Source organism: Electrona antarctica (genome assembly GCF_951216825.1).
Source record: "Electrona antarctica genome assembly, chromosome: 1".
Classification (NCBI taxonomy): Eukaryota; Metazoa; Chordata; class Actinopteri; order Myctophiformes; family Myctophidae; genus Electrona; species Electrona antarctica.
Genome location: NC_136806.1, coordinates 12098887 through 12125359, shown reverse-complemented (window position 1 = coordinate 12125359; position 26473 = coordinate 12098887). Strand labels below are relative to the sequence as shown.

General features: G+C 41.8%; 1 protein-coding gene across 5 annotated transcripts in view; it reads right to left on the bottom strand.

Annotated features, from left to right (window-relative positions):
- atp6v1h (ATPase H+ transporting V1 subunit H) overlaps positions 1-26473 on the bottom strand; it is a 56753-nt gene extending 30280 nt beyond the window's left edge. For 4 of the 5 annotated variants that reach the window (XR_013790374.1, XM_079505418.1, XM_079505421.1 and 1 more), the window contains exons 1-8: positions 26346-26473; positions 23187-23344; positions 15397-15496; positions 11739-11828; positions 9706-9819; positions 8770-8874; positions 4857-4919; positions 2399-2496 (exon numbers count right to left, since the gene is read on the bottom strand). Coding sequence is in view for 4 of the 5 variants with exons in the window: in XM_079505418.1 (XP_079361544.1) it covers positions 2399-2496; positions 4857-4919; positions 8770-8874; positions 9706-9819; positions 11739-11828; positions 15397-15496; positions 23187-23290 (674 nt within the window). In the remaining variant the exon portion in view is untranslated. Of the gene's footprint in view, positions 1-2398; positions 2497-4856; positions 4920-8769; positions 8875-9705; positions 9820-11738; positions 11829-15396; positions 15497-23186; positions 23345-26327 lie in introns of all 5 variants that reach the window. The other variant, XM_079505419.1, reaches the window with a different exon arrangement.

The following is a 26473-nucleotide window of genomic DNA, read 5'->3' as shown; positions in this document are numbered from 1 at the left end:
GGAACAGCATGTTTTCAAATTGGGGTCGGCGGCCAAATACACATAATTCCTTGACATGGAATATTGAGCACCACTGATATAGAAACATAGGTATTTTCAGAAAACTGATTTAGAAGACATTTTTTTAATTTTCGACGTCAGGTCAAAATGAGTTAAATAGTTTATTTAAGGTTCCTTACACCATAGTGGACATGACGTTACGAGCCTCACGGCTCTTCATCTGTCATTTGGAGCTTACCTCAGTGTGTGGACCCTATCTTCTCCTTCCGATATTATATATAGTATCACAGCTTTCACAGCCATGTGCTGCTAGCGCCAGAAATGCATTAACGCATTTTGACCTGAGATCAGATTCTAAAAATGTCAGTTTGATGAAAAAGCTATGTTTCTTTGTCAGTCGTTCTTCGATTTTTCAAAAATAGCAGACCTACAAGCTCATAGAGTGCCGCGCTATGAGCTTGTAGATCTGCTATTTTTCAATAGCTAAAGCATAACATAATGCTAACACCAAAAGGGGTTCCCGCCCAAAATGCATTAACACGTCAACACTTGCATCAACACTTAGGCAAGCATTCTCTCGGTCACATCGTCTGATAATGGGTACACTAACATCAGATAATGGCTTGAAAGCACAGTGATCGCTACAAATATACAGGCTGTGTAGAGGTGAGGGAAAAATAATGAGGGGGCATTACGATGGCATTAGGATGCCATGCCCAAGTTGGCCATCTATGGTTTGGCTAACTTTCCTCTCACCTGCTGTGTTGTTGTCTATGACATGGGTGTTACAGCCACAGCCTAGGGGAACTGGACTGCAACATGAATGCGATGGACTCTTAAAACCTCTCGAATGAACCACCAGCAAACAGGAGCACAGTCTTTCCATGGGTTTTATTTCGTCTTTAGGGGGGGGGGGGGGGGAGCAGCAAAAACAACACAAAACCAACACTAACTATTCTAACCCTAACTGAACTGTCCGGAATCAACAAAGGAAAATATTACTACCCTAACTCCTACTCAACAAAACATCAGAAAACGGGTCCCCAAAATAAAGAACCCCCCCCCTTAGCAATACCCGACTGGTTAGATCATTGTGATTGTTATCTCATCATAAAGGTGATACACAGTGGCACTAGGGGAATACATTATAGAGCACAGAGTACATTTGCTGTGAGATGTGTGTGCTGTACGATTTGTGCAGGATTGTCACGATACAATATTCCATTTGAAAAGCCTCATATTTTCTACATTGTAGGCCGTGTCACAATTATTACATAGTTTGAAAAGACATAAATCGTTTTCCACGTTGGAAAGAAATCAATTCAATCATTTTCCAACAAATAGCAGAAATAGCCGATCTTCGAGCTCACAAGGTGTGGCACAATTTATTTTCTTTTTTTTTAAGTAGAAAAAAAATAGTCAGACATTTCTATATATATTTATGTTTGTCATATGTGCCCTGTGCAATTTTTGAGGGGCTCTAGCTCCTCCTATATACAGCTTTGTTTTGTCCTGAACTCTTGTCACATTTTGGCCAGAATGAGATGATGTATGATGATGATAAGAGCGCCCCTCACTTCACACGGTGTGATTTGTTTTTACACTAGAGGGTCGGGAGGCCCTCACAACTATGTCGCACCTTGATCTGACCAATATGTCTGAGTGAGTCATAATAATTTAACCCATTTAGACATGAGGACGATTCTAAAAATGTCTTCTAAATCCTGACAAGTTTTCTATATATTCAAAGATTTGCGCCACATTTTCACGATTTTTCAAAAATAGCAGATTTACAAGCTCGTAGCGCGGCACTCGCCAAAAGGGCTTCCCGCCCAAAATGGGCTAAACACCTTAGCAGCCGAGAGAAGAACAGGGCCTATAGCAGCAAGAGAAGAACGGGGCCACGGCCTATAATTCAATTCTGTCCCTGGGACATTGAACGGGGATTTTATTACCTGGATGGCCTGGCGTTCATGTAGAATGCTAGACAGATGTATTGAGCAGAACACAGACCAATGTTTGTCTATAAGGTTGTCAGGTTGCGGTGCTTATTGTGTATAATTAGCCTGCATGTGTTGCCCAGCTGAGTGTTTAGGCAGAGCAACAGAAATCTATGTTTTGTGAAACAGCGAGTCCAGTTAATACGTTTTTTTGTGGGGCCACCATGATCAACCTTTTTACAAAGTTATTGTTATTATTATATATTCTATTGTTGTGCGCACTTTTGGGGCAGGGGGACATACCAAAATGACCCCCCCCCCCCCCCCCCCCACACAATAAAATATAATAATAATAAAGTGTATCCACTGGGGCTCAACTATAGCTATTATCCATGATATCTTTGTCCAATTGCAAAACCACACCCGCCCTTTTCCCATGCAACTGTAGTGGTACTCACCAGTTGACGCCATCAGCCTCCACCCAGGCAAAGCGATACTCGTTAACCCTCAGCATCAGCTGGAGGCAGCCGGCCACACACTGGACATACTGAGAGCTCTGGAAAGGGACAACATTTGTTCTCAAAACATTAAACAAACTAAACAGGAGAACAGTAGAGTGTCAGTGCGTAATCAGGGATTCAAGCGAGAGAGAGAGAGAGACTAGATTAGAAGGTTAGGCGTCATCAGAGCCGCTCAGTCAGTCGCATGAGGGATGAAGGAAGTAGTTGACAGGCATAGACACAGAGAGAAGAGACCCAGACCAGGCATAGACACAGAGAGAAGAGACCCAGACCAGACCAGAACAAACTAGCATTAACATTAACCTATACCGAACCCAACGGGCAAACTGCACATGCAGATCGAACGGCTTTAATACAGAGCAACCCATGCCAGATCACACACTCACTTCAGACAAAGTGCAAAGATAATAGGAAAGTGGGAAAGGGTGCGCGGGCGGTGAGCAGGTGAAGAGCGTTCCATGATCACACCTAAGCAGAACGACGTGAATAAAGGTTTTAGAGATTCATTAAGAGTGGAGGCATCTTAAAGAGGAGGAGGGGGAGGAGGAGGAGGAAGAGATGGAATTAATCTGTCAGAGCACTATAGCAGCTGTTGCATTAAAGAGGAGAAAACACGAACAAACCCCAAAGCAGCCAGATCCAGCAGTACAGACAGGAAGTGAAGGAGACATGAAGGACAGAAGAGCACGTGGAGCACGTGGAATCAGCAGGATTCTAAGCGCGTCTCCCAGGAATAACACATGTTAATATTGTTAATAATGTGTCCTATAATAACATGGCGGGATGCTGCTGCTAGTCCAATAGACTCCGTGCAGAACTGTAGTCCCAGGTTTCCAGAAGGTGGCACATGATCCAGTTTCTGTAGCAGTTCATTTCCTCAGACATCCCTACTCCACATGCGTTTTTTATTTCAGTGTTTTTGTCGACTAAAGCTAAGACGAAAAATGTCCGTCGACTACCTATTTTCACTGACGAAAACTAAATGGAAACTAAGCCTAAGTAAATGTATTGACAATTTCGTCAACAGATAAAAACTAGACTAAAATGTTAGGAAGGGACTAGTGGACAAGAGATCCAGTATATGTCACTTTACACTTGCATCGGCTATTTTCAACAAGTGTAAAATCAGTCATTATGACGGCATCAAGGCCCTCCAAGATACATTTTAGTCGACCAAGTCAACTGTAGATTTAGCCGACTAAAATCTAATCTTACACTAAAACATTCCCGGTGACTAAAATGTGACTAAAACAAAAATAAAAACTATTCAAGAGACTATGACTAAAACTAAAATCAAAATTTGCTGCCAAAAACAACACTGCTGCAGAGCCAATCAAATGAAGCTATGGGAAAATGAACCGGAACAGGAAACACCGACTGTAGGTATATAATGCCACGCGACTACAGTTATGCACAGAGCCTCTCCCCCCATATTCCCTTCATTAACCCATTTTGGGCGGGAACCCCTTTTGGTGTTAGCATTATGTTATGCTTTAGCTATTGAAAAATAGCAGATCTACAAGCTCATAGCGCGCCACCCATAGAGTATATAAAGGATAGAGACCGAACTGGAGCACTAGCCCCGCCCCCAAGCTATTCATTTCGATGAAGTTGCTCAGTGGCCTTTTTGAAGCACCCGGAAGACTGCCGGAAGTACCTCCTCCGGACCTCAAATTTGAGGTCCGGGGTGACGTATGGGTGACGTAGGGAGTGATGGTCCTACGTGTCCGTGCACGGGTCCGCCTGCAGTCCTTCCTCTTACCACTAGGGCCCAGAGCTTCAACGTTGGAGCGCCTCACTGGCCCCTTGGCGCCACCGAGTGGCGCGCTACGAGCTTGTAGGTCTGCTTTTTTTTTAAATCAAAGAACGACCGACATGGAAACATAGCTTTTTCAGAAAACGGTCAGGATGTAGAAGACATTTTTAGAATCTGATCTCAGGTCAAAATGGGTTTAAGGGTTATACATGGTTCTTCTTCATGCGTTTCTGGCATCAACACAGCTTATGGTCATGCAATTTCCACTCAATACAGCCGAGCCTGACCAGTGGCAGCCAACACCATGCCGCATGTTAGGCTAAACAGGATTTCACCACTGACTGCATGTCACAAACATGTACAATAGATATATAGACACGCTATGTGTCCCCCGGACAAAATAAGCTGGAATATTTAGTGAGAGAACTGGAGTGCAACTACAAGATGGGAGAGAAGAAGAAAAAAGGAAAAGAGGGACATCTGGGGGTGGTGGCGGGGGGGGGGGGGGGTTTAAGGAAAAAGACAAAGATGTGAATGTCCAGTGAAAGCTGAGGTTGCACGAACCCCCTGCTGTGAAAGCGCCAGCAGGGCGGAGGTGGGGGGGGCGGGGGGGGCAGCTGGAGCCGCTCATATACTCACTTCACTGGGGGAAATAGTCCCTGCTCCTGTGCCTGAACCTTCTGGACCTGTACCATGAAGGTTCTAATGGGAGATAAACAAACACAAAGAAAGAGCTGCCACATGGTTGCTTAGGTACTGTGGACTATAGTCCACACGGCTTCCTCCGCTGTGAAGGTAGGCTGACGTGGCCCGGCACACACACCCACACACACACACACACACACCCCCCCACACACACACACACACACACACCCACACACACACACACACACACACACACCCCCACACACACACACCCCCACACACACACACACACACACACACACACACACGCACACACGCCCCCACACACACACACACACACACACACACACCCCCCCACATACACACACACCCCCACACACACACCCCCACACCCCCACAACCGTGACAACCGCACAATTCAATTACATAACGGATTCTTCCGAGGCCATCGGGGAGAGAAATACTGACAACTGAAAGCATTCACCTTGTGAATACTAACAAAGAAAACTGTGTGCGTGCGTGTGTGTGTGTGTGGATAATATGACATGTTCATTGAATCAATAACACAAAGAACCGCCTGCACTTTCAACGACTTTCAGACTGAATGGGAGATGAGCCTCAGAAGGCATTTAGTCACAACTCTAACAGCTACATATCGAGCCTGGCTGCGACTGTGGTCACGGATCCATACTCTGGTCTTTTGTCGACTCACTGCGCATGCATCTATTATTTTAAATGTATTACTATATTTAATAAATACGCTTTATTTTTGTGTGGCCATTTTCAAATATTTTTGACACAAATGTTTTTATGTTTTTATGATTCGATTCAGCAGGAGCCTGGGTGGCTTGGTTCCAGGCTTTAACCCCTTTTGGTGTTTTAAACATTATGTTATACTTTAGCTATTGAAAAATAGCAGACCTACAAGCTCATAGCGCGCCACCGAGTGGCGCGCTACGAGCTTGTAGGTCTGCTATTTTTGAAAAATCGTGAAAATATTTATTTCAGAAAACTGGAGGATTTAGAAGATTTTTTTTTAATTTTGAGGTCAGGCCTAAATGGGTTCAATAATTTACATAGATATTTTCGGAACTCTCTGTGGCAAAACTATATGGGTTTTCTATCTGTGGCACCACAAGATGCCCTGTAGATCAGTGGTTCCCAAACCTTTTAGCCCGTGACCCAAAAAGATAAATTAATACTTTTGCCCAGGACCCAAACTAGTGAAAATATCGGATCTACAAGCTCACAACACGACGCTTAGCAACGCATTGTGAGCTTGTAGACCGGCTATTTTCACTACTACTACTTAAACATTAGTTTTCTAATTTATGGTATTTATTTGATTTTCTTTGATTTTTATGAAAAGAAGCCAAGCCCCAAGTCGCTTATAACAAACGGACATGGCAACAACGGAGAAATACATGAAGAGCTCTCGTTTTTAACAGGAGATTTAAGACGTTTCTAACTCATGTCATCATGTCAACGTCGCAACACAAATAATACAAACTATGAAAAACTATGGCATCACATTATCAAATTAAATAGTGTTGTATAAAGTACTGAACTTTATTCCTACAAAATCACGACCGTACGTTCACAGTGAATGAGTTTCTCCCGACCGGAAGCGTTCCGGCGGCCCAAGCTGAACGCGGAAGTGTCGGTTGCATAAGGCCAATTAACTCAGGTAACTCGTGAATGGGGGGGTCAAAGTGTTAAGCTTTTCCTTTCTTCCTATGACTGCTGTTCTGTCATCTCTGGAGATGGCAGTAATTGCCAAAGAAGATGTCTGCTCTTACACCTTCCTGGCACTGACAGAGGGAACAGAGGGAGATGACACACAGGGAAGTAATTTGAGGGCATCAGACTCTGTGGGGAGGAGAAGCCATGTTTCATTCAATGTACTCAATTAGCCTGAACCCTTTACTGTTAGGGATGCACCGGATGGGACATTCTTGGCCGAAACCGTATACTGAATAATATAGGAAACGGTTGGCCGAAAACTGAATACCCGAATATTATTGATTACTATTATATATAATTTATTACTTTTACCAGTTTTTGTACCATTGCTGCTACGTACAATTGCAGTGGTGGACAGTCACAGTAGGTACACTTGAGTAATGTACTTAATGAGTAGTTCACCCAAGACATTTTTTGGGTGATTTTCTATTAAATTTCACACCCCATGATGCCTTGAATTAATCATTTTTACCACCTATTAGAGCTGCCAACGAATATTCCATATTCGAACGAATTTTCGAATAAAAAAAAGAAATGAATAACTGAATATATAAAATTAAGATTCAAATAAAATAAAAAAATGCTGTGCAAGTTTTCGCGAGACGGTTCCGTGGGTAAGCGTTGTGAGCTTGTAGATTAGTTATCTTCTAAATCCTAGGTCTGCTATTTCAAAAATAGCAGACCTACAAGTTCGTAGCGCGCCACTCGGTGGCGCGCTATGAGCTTGTAGATCTGCTATTTTTCAATAGCTAAATTATAACATAATGTTTAAAACACCAAAAGGGGTTCCCGCCCAAAATGGGTTAAAGTTTGGTGTGATGTGCACACCTTGGCTTAGCCCCTCTTCTGCGCTGGCACATCCTGTTAACGCAGGTTATCTAACTACAATACTGCAACTAACTAAACTACTAGTTGCTGGGCTAATAAGATAGCATTAACTACATTATACTGCAACTACAGTTACTAGACTGCAACTACAGTGAGTACACTACTTAGCCTACACTGAAACCATGCTTAGTCTCACACCAATGACATCACCAGTGTGCCCGGTTTGTACTTTGACATCATTCTCTTATTAAAATAAATAAAGTTAAAGAGACTGCTTGGACCTCGGACTACTCATTAAACATAATTTCTGATCTAAGTAATTATGAAAGAACTGTTTTTTTTTGTTGTTGAAAATGACCGCCATCTTGAAAACTAGAAGCCATATTGAATTTGTAATGACTAACATGAAGTGCGACAGTGTTCAGAGGTTCAAGTTTTATACTGGAAAAAATAAAAAAACATTTTCATAGGACAGCCATCTTGAACAATGGCTGCCAACAATTTAAGTTAACATCTTGTGTTTTCCCATAAAACGTAGGCTACACTACAGTGCATCAAAAAGGTAACTGTAACTGCATCCTCATTACGATAAAGAAAAAAATGATAATGAAAATGATGATGAATTTAGATGATACAAATTGTTCTTTTTCACAACAGTAACAGCAAAGGACAGCAATGTCGCCATTACATCAATGGTTAATATACAGCTAAGAGGACAGCCCTATGGTCAGAAGCAGAACAACTATGAAGACACACCACTATTCTCTCTCTGGCTATGATATTAATATAGTAGCCTGTAGACACTGTCTGCAATCCCAACATTACAAACCTAACTCAATCATCATGACCTGTTCGAATGGTTCCGATGTTGACATCAGATCAGTATCATTTACGGCTCCATATAACACAATTTCACCGACTGGAATGAAAGCATTTGCAATGAAAGCAATTTAATAAATTGACTGGGAGCAAGTCACGTTCTAGTGAGGAAAGCAAACTCCATTTAGTTTCATTTATTTTTTTACCTACTATTGACCAGTTTGGCCTGCACATCGTTCAGGTTTTGTAGTGAGTGTGCACACTTTTTTTATTATTATTTTTTTTTATTTGAAAGCCCTTGAAATATGTAAGCTGTTCCACATCTCTGCTGTATCATCATGTATAGCACTAGAGAGATACTCTGCTACAGAATGCTGCGTCATGTGTGTGTGTGTGTGTGTGTGTGTGTGTGTGTGTGTGTGTGTACAGTGTGTGTGTACAGTACTCCTACTGTACAAGTACAGTACTTGTAGGAGACTTGGAGAATACATTGTGCACTGTAAGTACAGTAGGCTACCTGCGAGCTGAGCTGAGTCTTTATCCAGTTGAAGTAGTAGTTGAGGTCACTTCCCTCCATCAGCTCACGTCCCCAGGCGGCCAATTTGGCGATGATCCTTGCAGCCTGAGGAAGGAGGAAAAGCATACATTTAAATAATGATTATTTTTTTTATTTTTTTTAAATCACACCCGTGTGAAGTGAGGGGCGCTCTTGTCATCATACATCATCACATTCTGGCCAATCGCAATTTCAGTCTTCCCGTTTCCGTCTTCACTTTTTATGTACTTTGCTCAGCCAATCAAATCATCGCTATGGGGTGATCAGCCAATCAAATCATCGCTATGATTTACACAAAGCTGGGCACCCCTCAATTTTTGAGTGGTGTAAACCACTCCTACAACTGGCTTTGTTGAGTGGTGTAAACCGCTCCTACAACTGGCTTTGTTAGTTTACGTGTCTGTCCGTACCACAAAAAAAAATGAGCATGGTTGCTATGGTCACCCAGTTCACACTGGTGTGATTACATTACGTCAGACATTACGTCAGACCACAGCTGAACAGTCTATATAAGACCTTACACCACTCAGTTCACACGGGTGTGATTTTTTTAATTATACAGTATGTTATATAGGCCACACCAACACTGACATCATCATTAAGGGAGCAGTGTTTGTTACACTGCCGTCAATTAACAAAACTTCGTGTGTGACACATCTTTCCTCTAACTAACTTAACCCATTTTGACCTGAGATCAGATTCTAAAAATGTCTTCTACATCCTGACAGTTTTCTGAAAAAGCTATGTTTCTATGTCAGTGGTCCTTCGATTTTTCAAAAATAGCAGATCTACAAGCTCGTAGCGCGCCACCGAGTGGCGCGCTACGAGCTTGTAGGTCTGCTATTTTTCAATAGCTAAAGCATAACATAATGCTAACACCAAATGGGTTAAACTTACCATGTGGACAGTGAATAGGTCCTGACGGTTCAGCATGGGAAGAAAGTAGGACCAGGCCGTGTTCTTAGTCTTCTTGGCATAGTCAAAGAAGATGTTCACCCTCTGATGGTTCTCCTGGCAGACACATTCATTCAAGTTGGATTTATTCTCCAAATTACACTAATTTTCAGTGTCGTCGAGTAATACAATCAATCACAATACATCAGAAGATCAGGAAAATAAAAACAAAGAATACAATACAATACAAGGTATACATGTGAAATTACATAAAAAAGCAAAAACTAATTTCAAATAAAAGCTAAAACTAATTTCAAAATTATCTAAAAACAGTTACACATTGTGGGGGTCTGTATGCTCACAAAGGTTTTAAAACGATGCAAGGGTACCAATGTCGTCAATTATAATGTCTTTTGTAGGTCGTTCCACAAAAGGTAAAGTGAATGAACAAGCCGTGAGATACACAATGACTGAACAATGCCATACTTGGACAACTTAGTCCAATCAATAGAGGGTATGCGCATGCTTAAAGTGAATGGCACATCGAGTGGCAAATCGAGTGGCAAAGCAACAGGCATAGTGAGTTTAACATCGCGACTGTGGCTCAAGAGGTAGAGCAGGTCGTCCAATGATCCATGGGTCGGCGGTTCGAATCCCGGCTCCTCCTGTCTACATGTCGAAGTGTCCTTGGGCAAGACACTGAACCCCAAATTGCTCCCGATGTGCTGGTTGGTACCTTGCATGGCTTCCGCCGCAATCGGTGTATGAATGCGTGTGTGAATGGGTGAATGTAATGCACAATCTATGTAAAGCGCCTTGGATAAAGGCGCTATATAAATGCACCATTTACCATTTACCATTTTAATGCAATCAGATGGGACTTTTCTGTTTGGATGCATGGGCTGTCAAGGCCAGAAAGTTACAAAAAAAAAAGGCCAGAAAAAAGAAATCTGAATATTTTTCTCTCGTTTTATATCAATGATATGTGTGTACACGTCCTCGCCATCCATCGGTTGGATTAGCTATGACGTTTCCATGTCCTCGCCATCCATGGGTTGGATTAGCTCTGACGTTTCCACACGTCCACAGGTCTAAATGGGTTAAAATGCACATGACAAGCTTAACACGGTACACCAAACCCGGCAAAACCGTAGGGTTAAATTAGTACTCTAGCCTGCCAAACCCGGAAACCTCCGTTTCCAGGGTTTATATTCTTTAATCCATGTTTTTATCTGATCGAATCGTTAGCTACCGCTCGTTATAATCATGAGTTGCCCATGTACATCCAAGTCTATGTACTTGAACTTGAGATACAGTGTACTTGATATCTATTGTGTACTGCCTGTACTGTAGCATACTTTATAGATAGGCTACGAGAGACATCTCAGCGGCAGCAAGGTCAGCCTTGCTGACGAGGGTCCAGTAATTAGAGTTTACAACAGTTAGCACAACAGTCCAAGTGGGACAGTGGCCGCAGCCATTTTGAAGATGCGCGCACATACACTTGCATTGTATAGGCTGCATTCAAAGCCCTCTATCTCAGAAATGACATTGAGGGGCCGTTTCTGGGGAAGACATGGTTTTTCAACGGCCTGTAGCAGGCGCTGTGATACTCGCGGTCGGGTTTTTCCACCACCGACCGAGAGAACAACAACCGGTGAAGACACCACACACAGCATTTTGTAATATGTGATTACGGATATTTGGCTCTTCAGAGTAAGTGTTACGCGTGATAAAACCTTGGCAATACGCTATCGAGGGATTCATTAATGCTGGTGGGAATTGTGTAAAGATGGTTCTGGAGGCTAGACAAGATCCAGTGGAGTGCTAAAATACTGCAAAAGGTCAATTATATAAACATCTCATGAAAACAATTTATATGCGAGTACATGTCCCTCTGTGTGTGTGTGTGTGTGTGTGTGTGTGTGTGTGTGTGTGTGTGTGTGTGTGTGTGTGTGTGTGTGTGTGTGTGTGTGTGTGTGTGTGTGTGTGTGTGTGTGTGTGTGTGTGTGTGTGTGTGTGTGTGTGTGTGTTACCTGCAGAGTGTCATCGATCAGAGTGAGGATGTATTGCACGGTCTGCTCCTTGGAGATGTGAGCCATCAGGTTCAGAAAGGTCTTCGCACACTGAGCACAAAACAATATGAAATCAGAAAGGTCTTCGCACACCGAGCACGAACTATATGAAATTGAAAATGGCTTTCTGCACCCTTTCCCATAAGTCTCTAAATCAACAATGCTGCATGCCACAATGGGTCCATTATTCACTCAGACAGTGTTGATTTCGTCGACTAAAACTAGGACGAAAAATGTTTGTCGACTACCTTTTTTAACTGAGGAAAACCAAATGGAAACTAAATGAAAACTAAGCTATGATGACTAAAACGAAATATAGACAATTTTGTCAACAAATAAAAACTAGACTAAAATGTTAGGATGGGACTAGTGGACAAGAGATCCAGTATAAGTCATTTTACACTTGGTTGCATGCTGCAAAATAGCAGATCTACAAGCTCATAACGCGTCGCGAGCTTGTAGATCGGCTATTTTCAGCGAGTGTAAAATCAGTCATTACGACAGCATCAAGGCCCGACAAAATACAATTTAATCGACTAAATCAACTGTACATTTAGTCGATTTCATTTCAAACTATATATATATATATATATATATATATATATATATATATATATATATATATATATATGCAAAAGACTAAACTAACACTTGCTGCCAAAATCAACACTGCTCTCAGAGTTAGGGTTATAATCGTCACACTTGACAGAAGGTTTTGCTGTGCATCATTCCCATGCGTTAGCTAGCTCTGTGCCGTCAGTCAAGAATGCGAGACGTCGCTTCTTCTAGACAGGACATTTTGTCACAGTGAAACTGATTATTATTCCATTCATAGTTAAAGCGGTTCTCAATATTCATTTGCAGAACAATCTATGGCCCCTTGAGATGGAGGGTCCTAGAGACTCAGAGAGACGTTTAACCCATTTTGACCTGAGATCAGATTCTAAAAATGTCTTCTACATCCTGACAGTTTTCTGAAAAAGCTATGTTTCTATGTCAGTCGTTCTTCGATTTTTCAAAAATAGCAGACCTACAAGCTCGTAGCGCGCCACTCGGTGGCGCGCGCTATGAGCTTGTAGATCTGCTATTTTTCAATAGCTAAAGCATAACATAATGCTAACACCAAAACGGGTTCCCGCCCAAAATGGGTTAAAACAAGGATGCTAACAAAGTTGTTGCATCCAGGTTGTTGCAAAGTTATTGCACGTACCAATGTTATTTTACGATGGTGATGACATACTGTAACTATTTTATTTGAACACAGGGGAGCCACCTGTGTTTTGTTTGTTAGCATCTACTAATGGTGGGGGTGAGCTGTCGGTAGGGCTATCCCGGGTGCCACCCTGGTAGTTTTTACGATGCACGCAAGCCCGCATATCAACGGTCCATTGTGTCGATCTACTAAAGTAGCCTACTCTAGGTGTCTGAAGTAGTATAAACAGTTGAATAACAGTGGCTGATGGATTCATGAACTAATTAAACGTTGACATTTGCAAGGTAAATATGACAACACAAACGTTCCCCTATTATGCATGTAAATACAATTTGATATACAGAATGTTGTGGGTTAATAAATAGGCCTACTAGTACTACATTAAAGAGGTTATTTCAATTAGTGATCGCAGGCAAGCACATGTGCGTGACATAGCCCCACTCAGACATATATAAAGGCTAGATGGCTCAAGGCGGAGTCTCTGACGTAGTTCACCCGGCGGCCATCTTGCCTCGGGGCTACAGTACAGTATGTTCTATGGCAGCTCAAACAGAAACAGTCATAACTCGCTCAAATCTTGACGGATTGCACAAACGGGTTGGTTTATTACATACAAACGTTGTCAATGTGGCTATGATTCAGGACGCTTATCTGCTTAATATTATTTTTATATGAACGTCATATAAAAGCATATAATTATGCGGACGTCGCTGACGTTTATAACAAACCAAACCGTTTGAAAATCGGTTGAAAATTTAGTAAGTTATGGTTATTTAAATGTACATGCCCCATAGACACAATGTTATGCTGCCCCGAAGTAAGATGGCCGCCACGTAGCGACGTCGCTCTCCATTGGCCAGCAGCACGTGTGAGCCATCTAGCTTTCATATATATATATATATATATATATATATATATATATATAGCCCCACTAGTTAACCCATTTTGGTGTTAGCTTTTTCAGAAAACTGTCAGGATGTAGAAGACATTTTTAGAATCCGATCTCAGGTCAAAATGGGTTAAAGGTGCAGTGCAACATTTCCGTTGCACTGCACCTTTAACCCATTTTGACCTGAGATCAGATTCTAAAAATGTCTTCTACATCATTACGTCAACGGTTTCAAGTTGAAACACCGGTCTGAAGTTTCTGAACCAATCAGAGCGTCGCATCCCTTCAGGCGATGGGACGGTAGCTATGCTATACGAAGCAGCATGCTGTGTGTGTTTGTTTACAAGCCAGATAGACGGCCAGCTGTACCAGTTTACTGTTATGTGGCTTATTTCTACCCTATAATGTTTTCAGATACATATTTTAGCGTGATGATTAAGTTGAAACCGAGTAATACACTGTCTGGATGTTATCTTGAATGGGAATAAAAACGGAGGATTTCTGTAATCAATAGCAGCTGTGCTGCACGGATGCGCACATATGGGGAATTAAACGGGTGAGCTTCATTTGTATTGGCTTTTATCGATGTGGGCCTCGACACATCGTCACGCAGCACGTTTTCAGGAAGTAATAACAAAAATATTTGTATGGACTTTTGAAATAAAAACACACAAAAATGAGAATTTGCCCATTTTTTTGGCATCCATTGTTAGGTATGCCCATATGATGACCACGGATATGGTCTAAAAGTGTGAAAAACGTATTTTTCATTTCACCACACCTTTAAAAAAGACCCACATCACATCCCTAGTATCTACCTGGATATTTCTATGCTGGTGTTAATGTATACAGTTTATGAAGTATTTCATCATCATCATCGTCATATCTCAGGACAACTATAGAATCGTTTTCAGTTCAAGAAAACGATTTTAGTCATTTTTATTTTGTATTTATTTGAAGGCATACAAAAATCTGATTTCTTTATTCCTTCATTTAAGATATTGATTCTTCTCAAAGATACTATATTGAACTTAAATGTCCAGTATAGTGACAACCCCAGCATTGCGTGTATGCTAGACAGTGGACTATAAACATAAATACAGTTGGTAAAAGAAGAGGATCCAAGGCACTCTGTTCCAGTGAGGTGATAATTATTTAAGATTTAAGGCATTACAAAAAGAAGGACCAACGTGTTTCGGCACTCAGCCTTCGTCAGGGTCCCATGAAGACCCTGGGGACCCTGACGAAGGCTGAGTGCCGAAACGCGTTGATCCTTCTTTTGTAATGTTCTTTGCCATGCCTTAACTCTTAAATAAAAAAGGCTTTTTTTTCACCTCACTGGAACAGAGTGCCTTGGATCCTCTTCTTTAATGTTATTTTTAAACCTCGCCAACGAGCACCTGTATTCAGTTCAACAAACAAAGGACCACGGCAGCGCTCCCTTCCTCTATTCAACATAAATACAGTTGGATTCACAGTTTCACAGAGTATAAAAGTAGTGATAGCAGCTTTGATACCTGATGTCCGTCATTGGTCAGAATGACCTGTTTCTCCTCAGAGTGAGCCACCTCGAACTTCTTAATGAACTCACAGTCCTCTGCAGAAATCATCTGACCCCTGCAACAAAAACAAGAAAGAAAACAAGCACACGTTAAAGCTATAATCCAGTGCTTTAACCCATTTTGGGCGGGAACCCCTTTTGGTGTTGCATTATGTAATACTTTAGCTATTGAAAAATAGCAGATCTACAAGCTCATAGCGCGGCACCGAGTGCCGCGCTACGAGCTTGTAGGTCTGCTATTTTTGAAGAATCGTGAAAAGTGACATGAAAGTGTTTGAGAACGACTGACATAGAAAAACATAGCTTTTTCAAGAAAACTATCAGGATTTAGAAGACATTTGCAGAATCCAGTTCCCAGGTCAAAATCTTAATAAGATATAGCGAACACATCTGCAGTCGTTGGAGGCGGTGTCCCTATGTCAGCGCTACTCAACCCGCGGCCCGCATGCGGCCCAACCAACAGGTCTTTGCGGCCCGTCATGGTAATGCCAATAAAAAGATTTTTGTTCTGCATTCAATGTAGAAAGAATATTTCTAGCGTTTCTAACCACAAGAGGGCGATCATGTGTAAGCTATTGAGCTGTTCTACTCTACCTGACAAAAAGTGGGCGAGTTGTCTTCATTCATGTCGATCTACAAGTCCACAAGTAGTGTATCCACAACGCGTTGATAATTTGTAGATCGGCTCGCGTTCGGCACACAACGCGTCATACGAGGAAGTGAGTGCACAACAAGTCACAGGGCGCGCAAAAAAAAACAGGCTGCATGTAAACAGGCTGCACCGCTGCAGCAACATGGCGAAACCAAAACGAAAACTAGCAGATGAGCACAGAGTGTTTCAGGATAAGTGGGAAGAAGAGTTTGCATTCGTGGAAATAAACAACAAGCCAGTGTGTCTCCTTTGTCAGAGGCCAATTGCAGTCGCAAAACGTGACAATATTAAGCGTCACCATACCACACTTCACGGGGATTTCGGTGACGCATACCCACCAGGTACCAACATAAGAAAGGATAAAATACGCTCCCTTATTGCAGCCTTACATGGGCAACAAAACACGCTGAGAGTCAGCTGTAAAGAAAGTGACAGAATTACAGAGGCGTCATACAAAGTGGCGTGGAATGTGGCGAGAAGCAAAAGACCTTTCACTGAAGGAGAGCTCATTAAAACATGTTGGCTGGACGCGAGTGAGTCACTTTTGGCCGATTTTAAAAATAAGGATGCTATCATCAGACAGATATCCAAACTGCAACTGTCTGACTCAACCCTCTGCCGACGTGTGGAAAACATTGCTGATGATTTGTTTTTGAAAATGATAGAAGATCTCAAGAAATCAAACCATTTCAGCTTGGCCATAGATGAGTCTACTGACGTGTCAGACACAGCGCAGCTCATGATTTGGGTACGTTTTTTTTAATGGCACTTGTTTCAAGGAGGAACTTCTGGCACTTCTGCCATTAACTGGTCAGACAAGAGGAGAGGACGTGTGTTTGACAATCATGGACTTTTTCCGAGGGCCGGGGAGAGAGATTGATTTGGGAAAACTGGTGTCAGTTACTACAGATGGCGCACCATCTATGGTTGGGTGTGAGAAAGGGCTTGTTGCATTAATGAGAAAAGAACCTGGAGTCCCTAACTTCCTTTCCTACCACTGTATTATTCACCAAGAGCAGCTCTGCTGCAAACTGAGGGGTTGTGATGAACTGAAAACAACGATGGGTAAAGTCGTGAAAGTTGTAAACTACATTAGAGCCCATGCACTTAAAGGAGAATTCCATACTAAAAGTCTTTCTTACCTTTCTTTGTAGTCGTTACGTCCCCACCAAAGAGGTCCAGGTGTTATTTTGTGCAAAAGCTCCTTATTGGCTATTTCCCCTACCATAAGCCCTAAATGAATTGCATTGAATTGAATGAGAATTGAATGGGGCTATGGGGTGTTGTGCTAATTTGCTTATTTCCATCGCTCAAAATTATATATTTTTTGTATATATCCTCTCTTCATAATGTAAATAATATCCCAAGCGGCACACTTTACTACTTATTTCGATGGAAATAAGCGAATTAGCACAACACCCCATAGCCCCATTCAATTCCCATTCAATTCAATGCAATTCATTGAGGGCTTATGGTAGGGGAAATAGCCAATAAGGAGCTTTTGCACAAAATAACACCTGGACCTCTTTGGTGGGGACGTAATGACTACAAAGAAAGGTGAGAAAGGTAAAAAAGCCTTCTAGCATGGAATTCTCCTTTAAGCACCGACAATTCCGCACACTGGTTGAAGAATACGACACACAATATCAAGACCTCTCATTGCATGCTGAAGTCCGATGGCTGAGCAGAGGCATCGTACTGGAGAAGTTTATGGACTTGCTGCCTGTGATTCGAGAGTTTATTACACAGAAGAAACAGAGTGATCTGTATTATGTCAGCGATGAGCAATTCGCACTACAAGTGGCTTTTCTGGCAGACATAAAGCACTTAAATTACCTCAATTTGAAGCTTCAAGGAAATGACAAAGTGCTGCCTGTGTTAGTGAATGATGTTTCAGCCTTCAGAGAGAAGCTTTCACTTTATCAAGCTCAGATTGTCGACTCTGATTTCGAGCACTTCCCAATGTTACGCTCACAAGTCAGTCAGCTGCGCAATCACAATGTGTCATTTCCACCAACCATACCTGTATGTGTCGCATACCTCGATGCGCTTGCTACGGAGTTTGCAAATCGTTTCACTGACCTAAAAGAAATCATGCCAGTGATTCGCATGGTAGACAACCCATACAGCGCTGACGTGAGGGAAGTTTCACAGCAGTGTGACAAGTTTGGCGTTACAAGGGAAAGATTTGAAGAGGAACTGATTGAATTGAAAAACAATAACGCTTTGAAGCAGAAACATAATGATCAATCAATGGTGGATTTCTGGATGTGCCTGGCGAGTCATACAGCACCATCACTCTTTGTAGTTTGTGCAAAGAAGATCTTGACGTGTTTCGGCTCAACCTGTGTGTGAAAGTGCATTCTCTACTATGGGAATTATCAAGTCGAAACAGCGCAACGCTCTCAGTGACAAGCACCTCCACGACTGTCTGCACACAGCAACCTCTGCATACGAGCCAGACCTGAGACTATTAGTGGCGAAAATGCAGACTCAAGTCTCACATTAAGTAAGTAATTATCTCTCCCTCTCTCTCGTTCCATCCCTGCCTCTCTCTCTCTTTCCATCCCTCCCTCCCGGTCACTCCCCCCCCCTCTCTCTCTCTCCCCCCTCCTCTCTCTCCCCCTCCCTCTCTCTCTCTCCCCCCTCCCTCCCTCCCTCCCTCCCTCCCTCTCTCTCTCTCTCCCCCTCCCTCCCTCTCTCTCTTCCTGCCCTGTCTCTCTCGTGTCACGTAGTTGTGTTTGCTGTTTACTGTCCCCGATGTAGTCTCTCTCCTGTCTCCTCTTTAATAGATGAAGCCTAAATCAAACCTGATTTACAGTAGCTGATTTTTGAAAATATTCGTTTTCATTTCCATGTGAGTGAATTTAAGTAAAGTGTGACTGAATGTCATTGAAAGATATTCATGATTCTCTGTGTTTTACTGTATTTACAGGTCTGGACCAATTATAACAGCCTGTCAAGCAAGCTGAAGTCAGATGTTTTTCATGAACCCTTAAGAAACTATTTTTGGCTTGTTTTAAACAAGACTTGTATTTTATTTTATTTTTCCAAAAATAACTGCCTCATTTAATTTCAAGTAGCCTACAGGCCTATTTAATTTGAGTATTTTTGCCGTATTGCACTGTTACATTGCACTGTTACTATTCACATTTGGTGAATGAAGCCTGTTTCTTGACTTGGAATATTGTATTTATGTCCAGAGAGCCTTATATCCACAGAGCCTGAAACAAAAAAAAGTTCTTTATTTATTTCAGTAGTATTGGCCTCTAACCTACCTCTGATATTTGCAACAGTAATATGTTCATGTTATCTTCACATTCTGTGAATAAAAGCCTCATTTTGTAACTTCATTTCATCATTCATTATTCCATGTCATGACAATATTTTTGTTCAATGAGGTTTGGCCTTATATAGATGGAAATGTAGGCAGATTCTGTGTGTTTCCTCAATTTTTAGACTACTAAATCCAATATACGGGTATACGACCAACATTATTTGGGCTTGCGGCCCTTGGACTTCTGGCATTTTGCTGAGTGGCCCCTGGGCCATCCAAAGTTGAGTAGCCCTGCCCTATGTTAATGAGGAGTGTTGTTGACCCTGAACATATTACTCCTAAAAGTCTGGCATGTCTTGGCCAAGCCTAGGGCTGTCACCATTACACATTTGAGTTGACGATTCATTGTCACACAAATAAACGTGTCGTAAGCTTGTGCCATTTCTGCAATTTTGGGGGGGAATGTTTTAAACCATCCTGACCTTGACATTTAAAAAAATGTCTTCTGAAAGAATATTATGTTCAAAGATTTGTGCCGCATTTTTACGATTTTTCAAAAATAGCAGACCTACAAGCTCGTAGCGCGCCACTCGGTGGCGTGCTATGAGCTTGTAGATCTGCTATTTTTCAATAGCTAAAGCATAACATAATGCTAACACCAAAACGGGTTCCCGCCCAAAATGGGTTAAAATGTAACTATGAAAACATTTCAACATGATTGAAAAGATTATTCTTTTCATGTAAAACAATTGTAATTATCTCAAATAATTGACATGCCTAGCTAGCTAGCCAGGACAGTAGTGGTAGTTTGGACTCCTGTTCCTAATTATAGTCAGCACCTCCACAATAGTGACACTCACTCTGAAAATACCACAACTAATCCTCAAGAGAGACACAGTGAACAGCTGTACAGTACAGTACAGTACAGTACAGTACAGTACAGTACAGTACAGTACAGTACAGTACAGTACAGTACAGTACAGTACAGTACAGTACAGTACAGTACAGTACAGTCACATAATAATTAATTGAGGGTGTAATCACAAGGAAAAACGAAAAGAGAAAGAACACTGAACCAATCCGAAATAATACACATAACACCATAAAGAGGAAGCCTCACACGAGACACTGACTCACAAGTCAAGGACTCCTACGGTATCATCCAGATCTATAGAGCGTCGCAGTCCCGCCCCCTACCATGGACCAGGAAATGATTCTCCGTTCATTTTCCTCATAGACATTTCAGAAAGTATTTATTTAAAGACGTTTACGCCGCGGACAAAGCCAACTTGAGTCGTGACAAATCACTTTTTTTGTTGTTTTTCTTCTTTGTAATTATTTGTTTGGTCCAAAATATTGTTTGTGTTGTCATGAGTTGTCACGACTCGAGTTGGCTTTGTCCGTGGCGTAACCGTCTTTAAATAAATACTTTTTGAAATGTCTATGGGAAAAATGCATTGGGATTCATTTCCTGGTCCATGGTAGGGGGCGGGACTGCGACGCTCTATAGAGGCTACAGTCTAGTCCAGCGGTAGGCAACCTTAGGCAGCAGTGCCAACATTGGCACACAGGAGGATGATCACTGGGACACTGGCATACGTGTGTGAGAGAGTATAAATGAAGGAGGGAGGGAGTCTGGGAGATAGGTGGGTTATTGCTCTGAGTAAAAAAAAAATGAACACCCAGCCGCACTCTCTTAAGTATAGATTCTGATGAGTTTCTTTATTAATGAGCACAGCAGCAGTCTACCTAGCCTCGGAAACCCAGACGTTTTTATTTCCAGGGAGAAAAAAAAAGTCTGGGTCCGAGTCCACTTCAATTCGGCATAGAGTAGCGCAAACATCGCTCACTCTCTGCTGATTTCTGATCGTCTGCACCTTTGTTAAATTGACACACACGCACACATGTACACACACACACACTCCTCTCTCTCTCTCTGTCGCTCTAAGTAATTAGTCTCATGTCGCGCATCTGCACATAGTTTCTTCCGGCAGATCCTGCCGGGAGCTGCCTATGCCATAAAAAGCATAGGTGAGTTACAGGCTACAGTCTACCTAGAGAAACGAAAGCGTTTCGGCACACAGGCCTTCCCCAAGCGTTTGAAATGCTGAGGAAGGCCTGCGTGCAGAAACACATTGGTTTCTCTAGGTAGACTAGCTGCTGTGCTCATTAATAAAGAAACTCATCAGAGACTATACTCAAGAGATTGCGGATATTCCCTTTTTTTTTCAATTGATCTTCAAGAATCTGCACCCATCAGCCACAGAGACTACCTCCTCCCGAGTAGAGCGTGCCTTCTCCTATAACTAATCAATATAACAATGTGAAAGAAAATATTTAAAAAGAAGGAAAAACGTTATATTCGTGGACACTTTATGTGGCGTCATAAAAATGAATGTTGACACGGATGGCACACTGACCCATTCAGAACGGGAACCCCTTTTGGTGTTTTAAGCATTAGGTTATACTTTAGCTTTTGAAAAATAGCAGATCTACAAGCTCATAGCTTGTAGATTTTTTTTTTTTTTAAATCGTAAATTAAATGGGGCGCAAATCTTTCAATATATATTCTTTCAGAGCGAACGTTTTTAACACAAATCTTTGCTTCTGGGAGGTCCTTGGAAGAACATATTTTCAGATGGGGGTCGGAGGCCAATTACATATACTTTTTGGGGTCCTTGACATGAAATATTGAGCACCACTGAGATAGAAACAGAGGTATTTCAGAAAACTGTCGTGATTTAGAAGACATTTTTTTTAAATTCCGACATCAGGCCGAAATGGGTTAAACAAGATTGCAGACCCCTGGTCTAGTCTTGGTAGCTCTGGTGACTATAGAGCGTCGCAGTCCCGCCGCCTACCATGGACCAGGAAATGAATCCCAATGCATTTTTCCCATAGACATTTCTTAAAGTATTTATTTAAAGACGGTTACGCCGCGGACAAAGCCAACTCGAGTCGTGACAACTCATGACAACACAAACAATATTTTGGACCAAACAAATAATTACAAAGAAGAAAAACAACAAAAAAAGTGTTGTAACCTGCCGTTTTTTTCTTCTTTCTAATTATTTGTTCGGCCCAAAAAATGTTGTTTGTCGTCATGATTTGTCACGACTCGAGTTGGCTTTGTCCGCGGCATAAACGTCTTTAAATAAATACTTTCTGAAATGTCTATGAGGAAAATGAACGGAGAATCATTTCCTGGTCCAGGGTAGGGGGCGGGACTGCGACGTTCTATAGACCTCATATTATGACTGTACAACAAAGGTGCCAGTCAGAGACCTTTTGCCGTGGATAAATCCATCAAACTCTGTTCCCGTGACAGTTGGTGAAACCTCTGGATCTCAATAGAAGTAGTGATGCACCGAATATTCGGCCGCAGAAAATATTCAGCAGAAAATGGATAAAAATGCATTTTCACCTTTTCGGCCTATTCGGTTTCGGCCCCAATGGGCAGAAAATATATCACCGAATAGTGTATGCAATTAATGCATTCAAAAGAGCTGAATAAATGTTTTATGGGCCCATAATAGTGATTATTATTTAAGTCAAGTTTTGCCATAACCATTTATTTTGCCATAAAGCAGGTAGCTACGGCCATGACAGCAATGGTAGGAAAGAATATATATAATATTAATCATATTCGGATATTCAAGTATTCGGTTTTCAGCCAACTGTTTCCTATATTCGGTATTCGGTTTCGGGCCAAGAATTTCCCTTTCGGTGCATCCCTAAACAGAAGCCTATGTTGCAGGAATATCAGCATATCAACAAGCACATGCAGAGCACTGGAGGGAAGGGAAGCGCTACTTACTGGAGGTAGGACTGCCAGTTGACCTGGTTGGCTCGAACCTCGGCTGCCTTTGCAGCGATGATGTTGGTGGGGACAGCAGCATCCACAGCCCCGCGGATGTCCATGGTTGAAATGTGTCGACTAATACAATGTGTGTCCTGATCAAAATGTCACACCACCTGGATGGGAAAACAAAAAGGTATTAGATTTAGATGGAGTGCTATTAGTGTTAGTCTATTAGTGTTAGACCCACAACACCAGAGGGAGTGAAACGAACCATGTACAACCCAGATTCGGCACAAACAAGGGACTAAATTATTTTCGCTCCTATGCCACCAAAATGTGGAACGCCCTACCGCTCTCAAAGGGCACCTACGGACGGCTGCATTTCGAAACTGGCCCCCGTAAAATCTGAACCCCCCCCCCCACCGCCTTCCCCCCCTTTTTCCCCTCACTGTATATGTTTCTTTTCCATTTGTACCTCCTTTATGATGAATTCCTGTTCTGTTCTTTGACTATATAGAAGTGCCTATTTGTACGTCTCTAAATGTTTTGATGAATTGAACATGGTGGACCCTCTTGTAAACAAGTGTAATGCTTAATTGGGTCGTCCACTCACAGTTAACAGTCTTTGTATTGAGTTTGTGCTTGAAATGTACTGTAATTCTGCAAACTGTTAAGAGTTGCATTGTTTGGTGTGTCATGTGACACGTTAAAAAAAAACTGTTTTGTTGCACTTGCAAGGAGTTGTGATTCACGACTAGTTGCATTAGTGTGGTAATACAGGCTCCTTCCTTCCGAGGTTTTCAGAAAGGGAGTCGATAAGTAAATTGACGCCATTCAGAACTTCTTATGGGTGGTCCGTCTCAGAACTTTTTCTCATAACTACTGCAGTCCCAGATGTCCTGACTGCACTAATAGGTAGTAATCAGGGCTCCAGACTAACTTTTTTCACCAACGTCCCAGAACCGTCCCAAAATACAATTTGAACCGTCCCAAAGTGAATGTATACTATACAGTCCCGATGTTTTTTAGTTTTTTTTAATGATTTTGATTTTAAAGGACAACTTTAGTTTTCCCCCCAGTAGGCTACCTTCACATTCAGTGGATCCTGTGATCTTCCGTGGCCAGATGTAATTTCCTGGGGTATATTAGGACTATAGTAAATAATAAAAAAAGAAATCGCCATAATATTTTGTAAAGAAATACATATTTAGCCCCATGCTCGAATGCCCCCGCCACCCTGTCACCCTGTCTTTTACTTTCTCTAATAACAACCTAAAACATGAACCTTGGTTGAAAAAAACTAAAGTTGTCCTTTAAAGACTTCCAGCATTGCTTTAGAAAGTGGTAAGGTATCATCATAATCCTTGATAAATGCATTAATCCTTGAAGTAAATGCCTTCTTAAGGCTCATACATAGTCTGGATTTCCGGTGGTTAGGTGACCACTGAACTACAACATGACGTCACTGAGGTGACCACTGAACTACAACACGACGTCACGAGCGGCGGTGAAGAGCAAACCACCGCCACCGCTCCAGCCCTTCTCTCTGTTTTTACTCACCACCGCTCAACGTTATTTCAGCTCCGGTGGTCACCTCACCACCGAAAATCCAGACTATGAATAGGCCTTTAGAATCTTTAGTTCAGACCCAGAAGTGTAACAAAACATTTTGGAGGGGTCACCACTCACCAGTTGCATTTCTGAATATGCGCAAAGTAATGAAAATCTGAATAAAAAATAAAATCCCTGTTTTCCAAGTTAATATTTCAGTAAAAGTACACATTTACAGAATATTTAGGTAATTAGTAGGTAACAGTTTTTTGATGTACACGTCTGCGTGTGTGGCACTGAAAACTCCTCAGATTTATCTATGTGATTTGGGTGTCTGGTTTAATCTTAGTTTTTCCACTGACGTGCAGTCCGTGCGTCAGAAAGTCAGACACAGGGCTGATCAATGCACAGCATCAACTTGCCCACTGTGAGATTCTCACTTGCGGGTCGAAGTTGTCATTGTGGGTGTTAGGTGTGCGATATCTTTTTATGGATCTTAATTATCTTACCAACAGAAGGATGCATCCACCACAACATCCACAGGCTGTTGAGAGCCACTGTTCCATGTACAGTTTCCTTACATATACTGTCTCTGCCTGTTTTATTGTTATTATTATTATTATTATAGCGCTGCATGTCTCATGCTGCCCGTAGGTGCGCATATGCACATTTTCAGTGCAAAAACTCCTCTAGTCCCGAAAACCGTCCCGGCTGAGATTAATTTAAGTCCCAAATAGATATTTTATAGTCCCCGGGACGTAGGGACCCCCTTAGTCTGGAGCCCTGCGGTAGTAATAGCAGCAATGTGAAGTCACAGATTAGGACTCTACAGAGTTGTAAGGTCATACATACATTATGCTTTGTTTTCTGATAAGAGCCATTATAGACAGTCCAAATCGTGTTTCAGGAAACAATATGTGACAATATGTCTTCATATTGTACTCACAATATTGTACTCACTCCGTATACTAGGAGGACACTGGAATTGGATGGTTAATGCTAGGATAATAAAACCCCAACGATTTAATCAATGTTGATGTTAGGAAAACATTAACTCGTGACGTCTTGAAATTTACACCTTATATATATAAATATATATTGATCTAATAATTGGTAGTGAATTCTCCCTCCCAGTTAAAGCTTCATGGCTTCATGGCTGCAGCAATGTAACAGCAGTCTCTCTCTGCTAACAGCAGCTCATGCTAAACTGAGAGATAGCAATGTCACGACACACACACACACGGCATGGTCGTGTCCCAGCAGGCAAAACGGCTGAAACAGCAAGGTAAAAAAAGATGTTGCCTACAAATAAATACAAGTTAGCTGTATTATACGTTTAAATTCCCCAAAGTGAAGGTCAAATTAATGCGGTGTTCATGTTGTTGTTAGCAGCTGTTAGTTAGCTGCCAAGATAACGGCTCTCAGTGGGAAAACAAGGGAAGGATATCATGGATGCTATTAAACCTAAGCTAGCGCTTACAATAACGACAGATAATGACGTCCATGCATGTCATTTCACGCACTTACATACTACTGTTTCTCTAATATAATGCCATTTATTGTTCCAACACTAAGATTTGACTGAAGAATATAAGTAAAGAATACCGTTTGAATCACACTCACCCTGGCATCCACTATATACTACTTCCCTGCTAGGACAGTCTGCAGCTGACAGATGACAACACGCTCTATCATGTGACATGTGCACGAGCGATCACATGACACAAGGTGGCGATTGAGGTTTTTTTTTT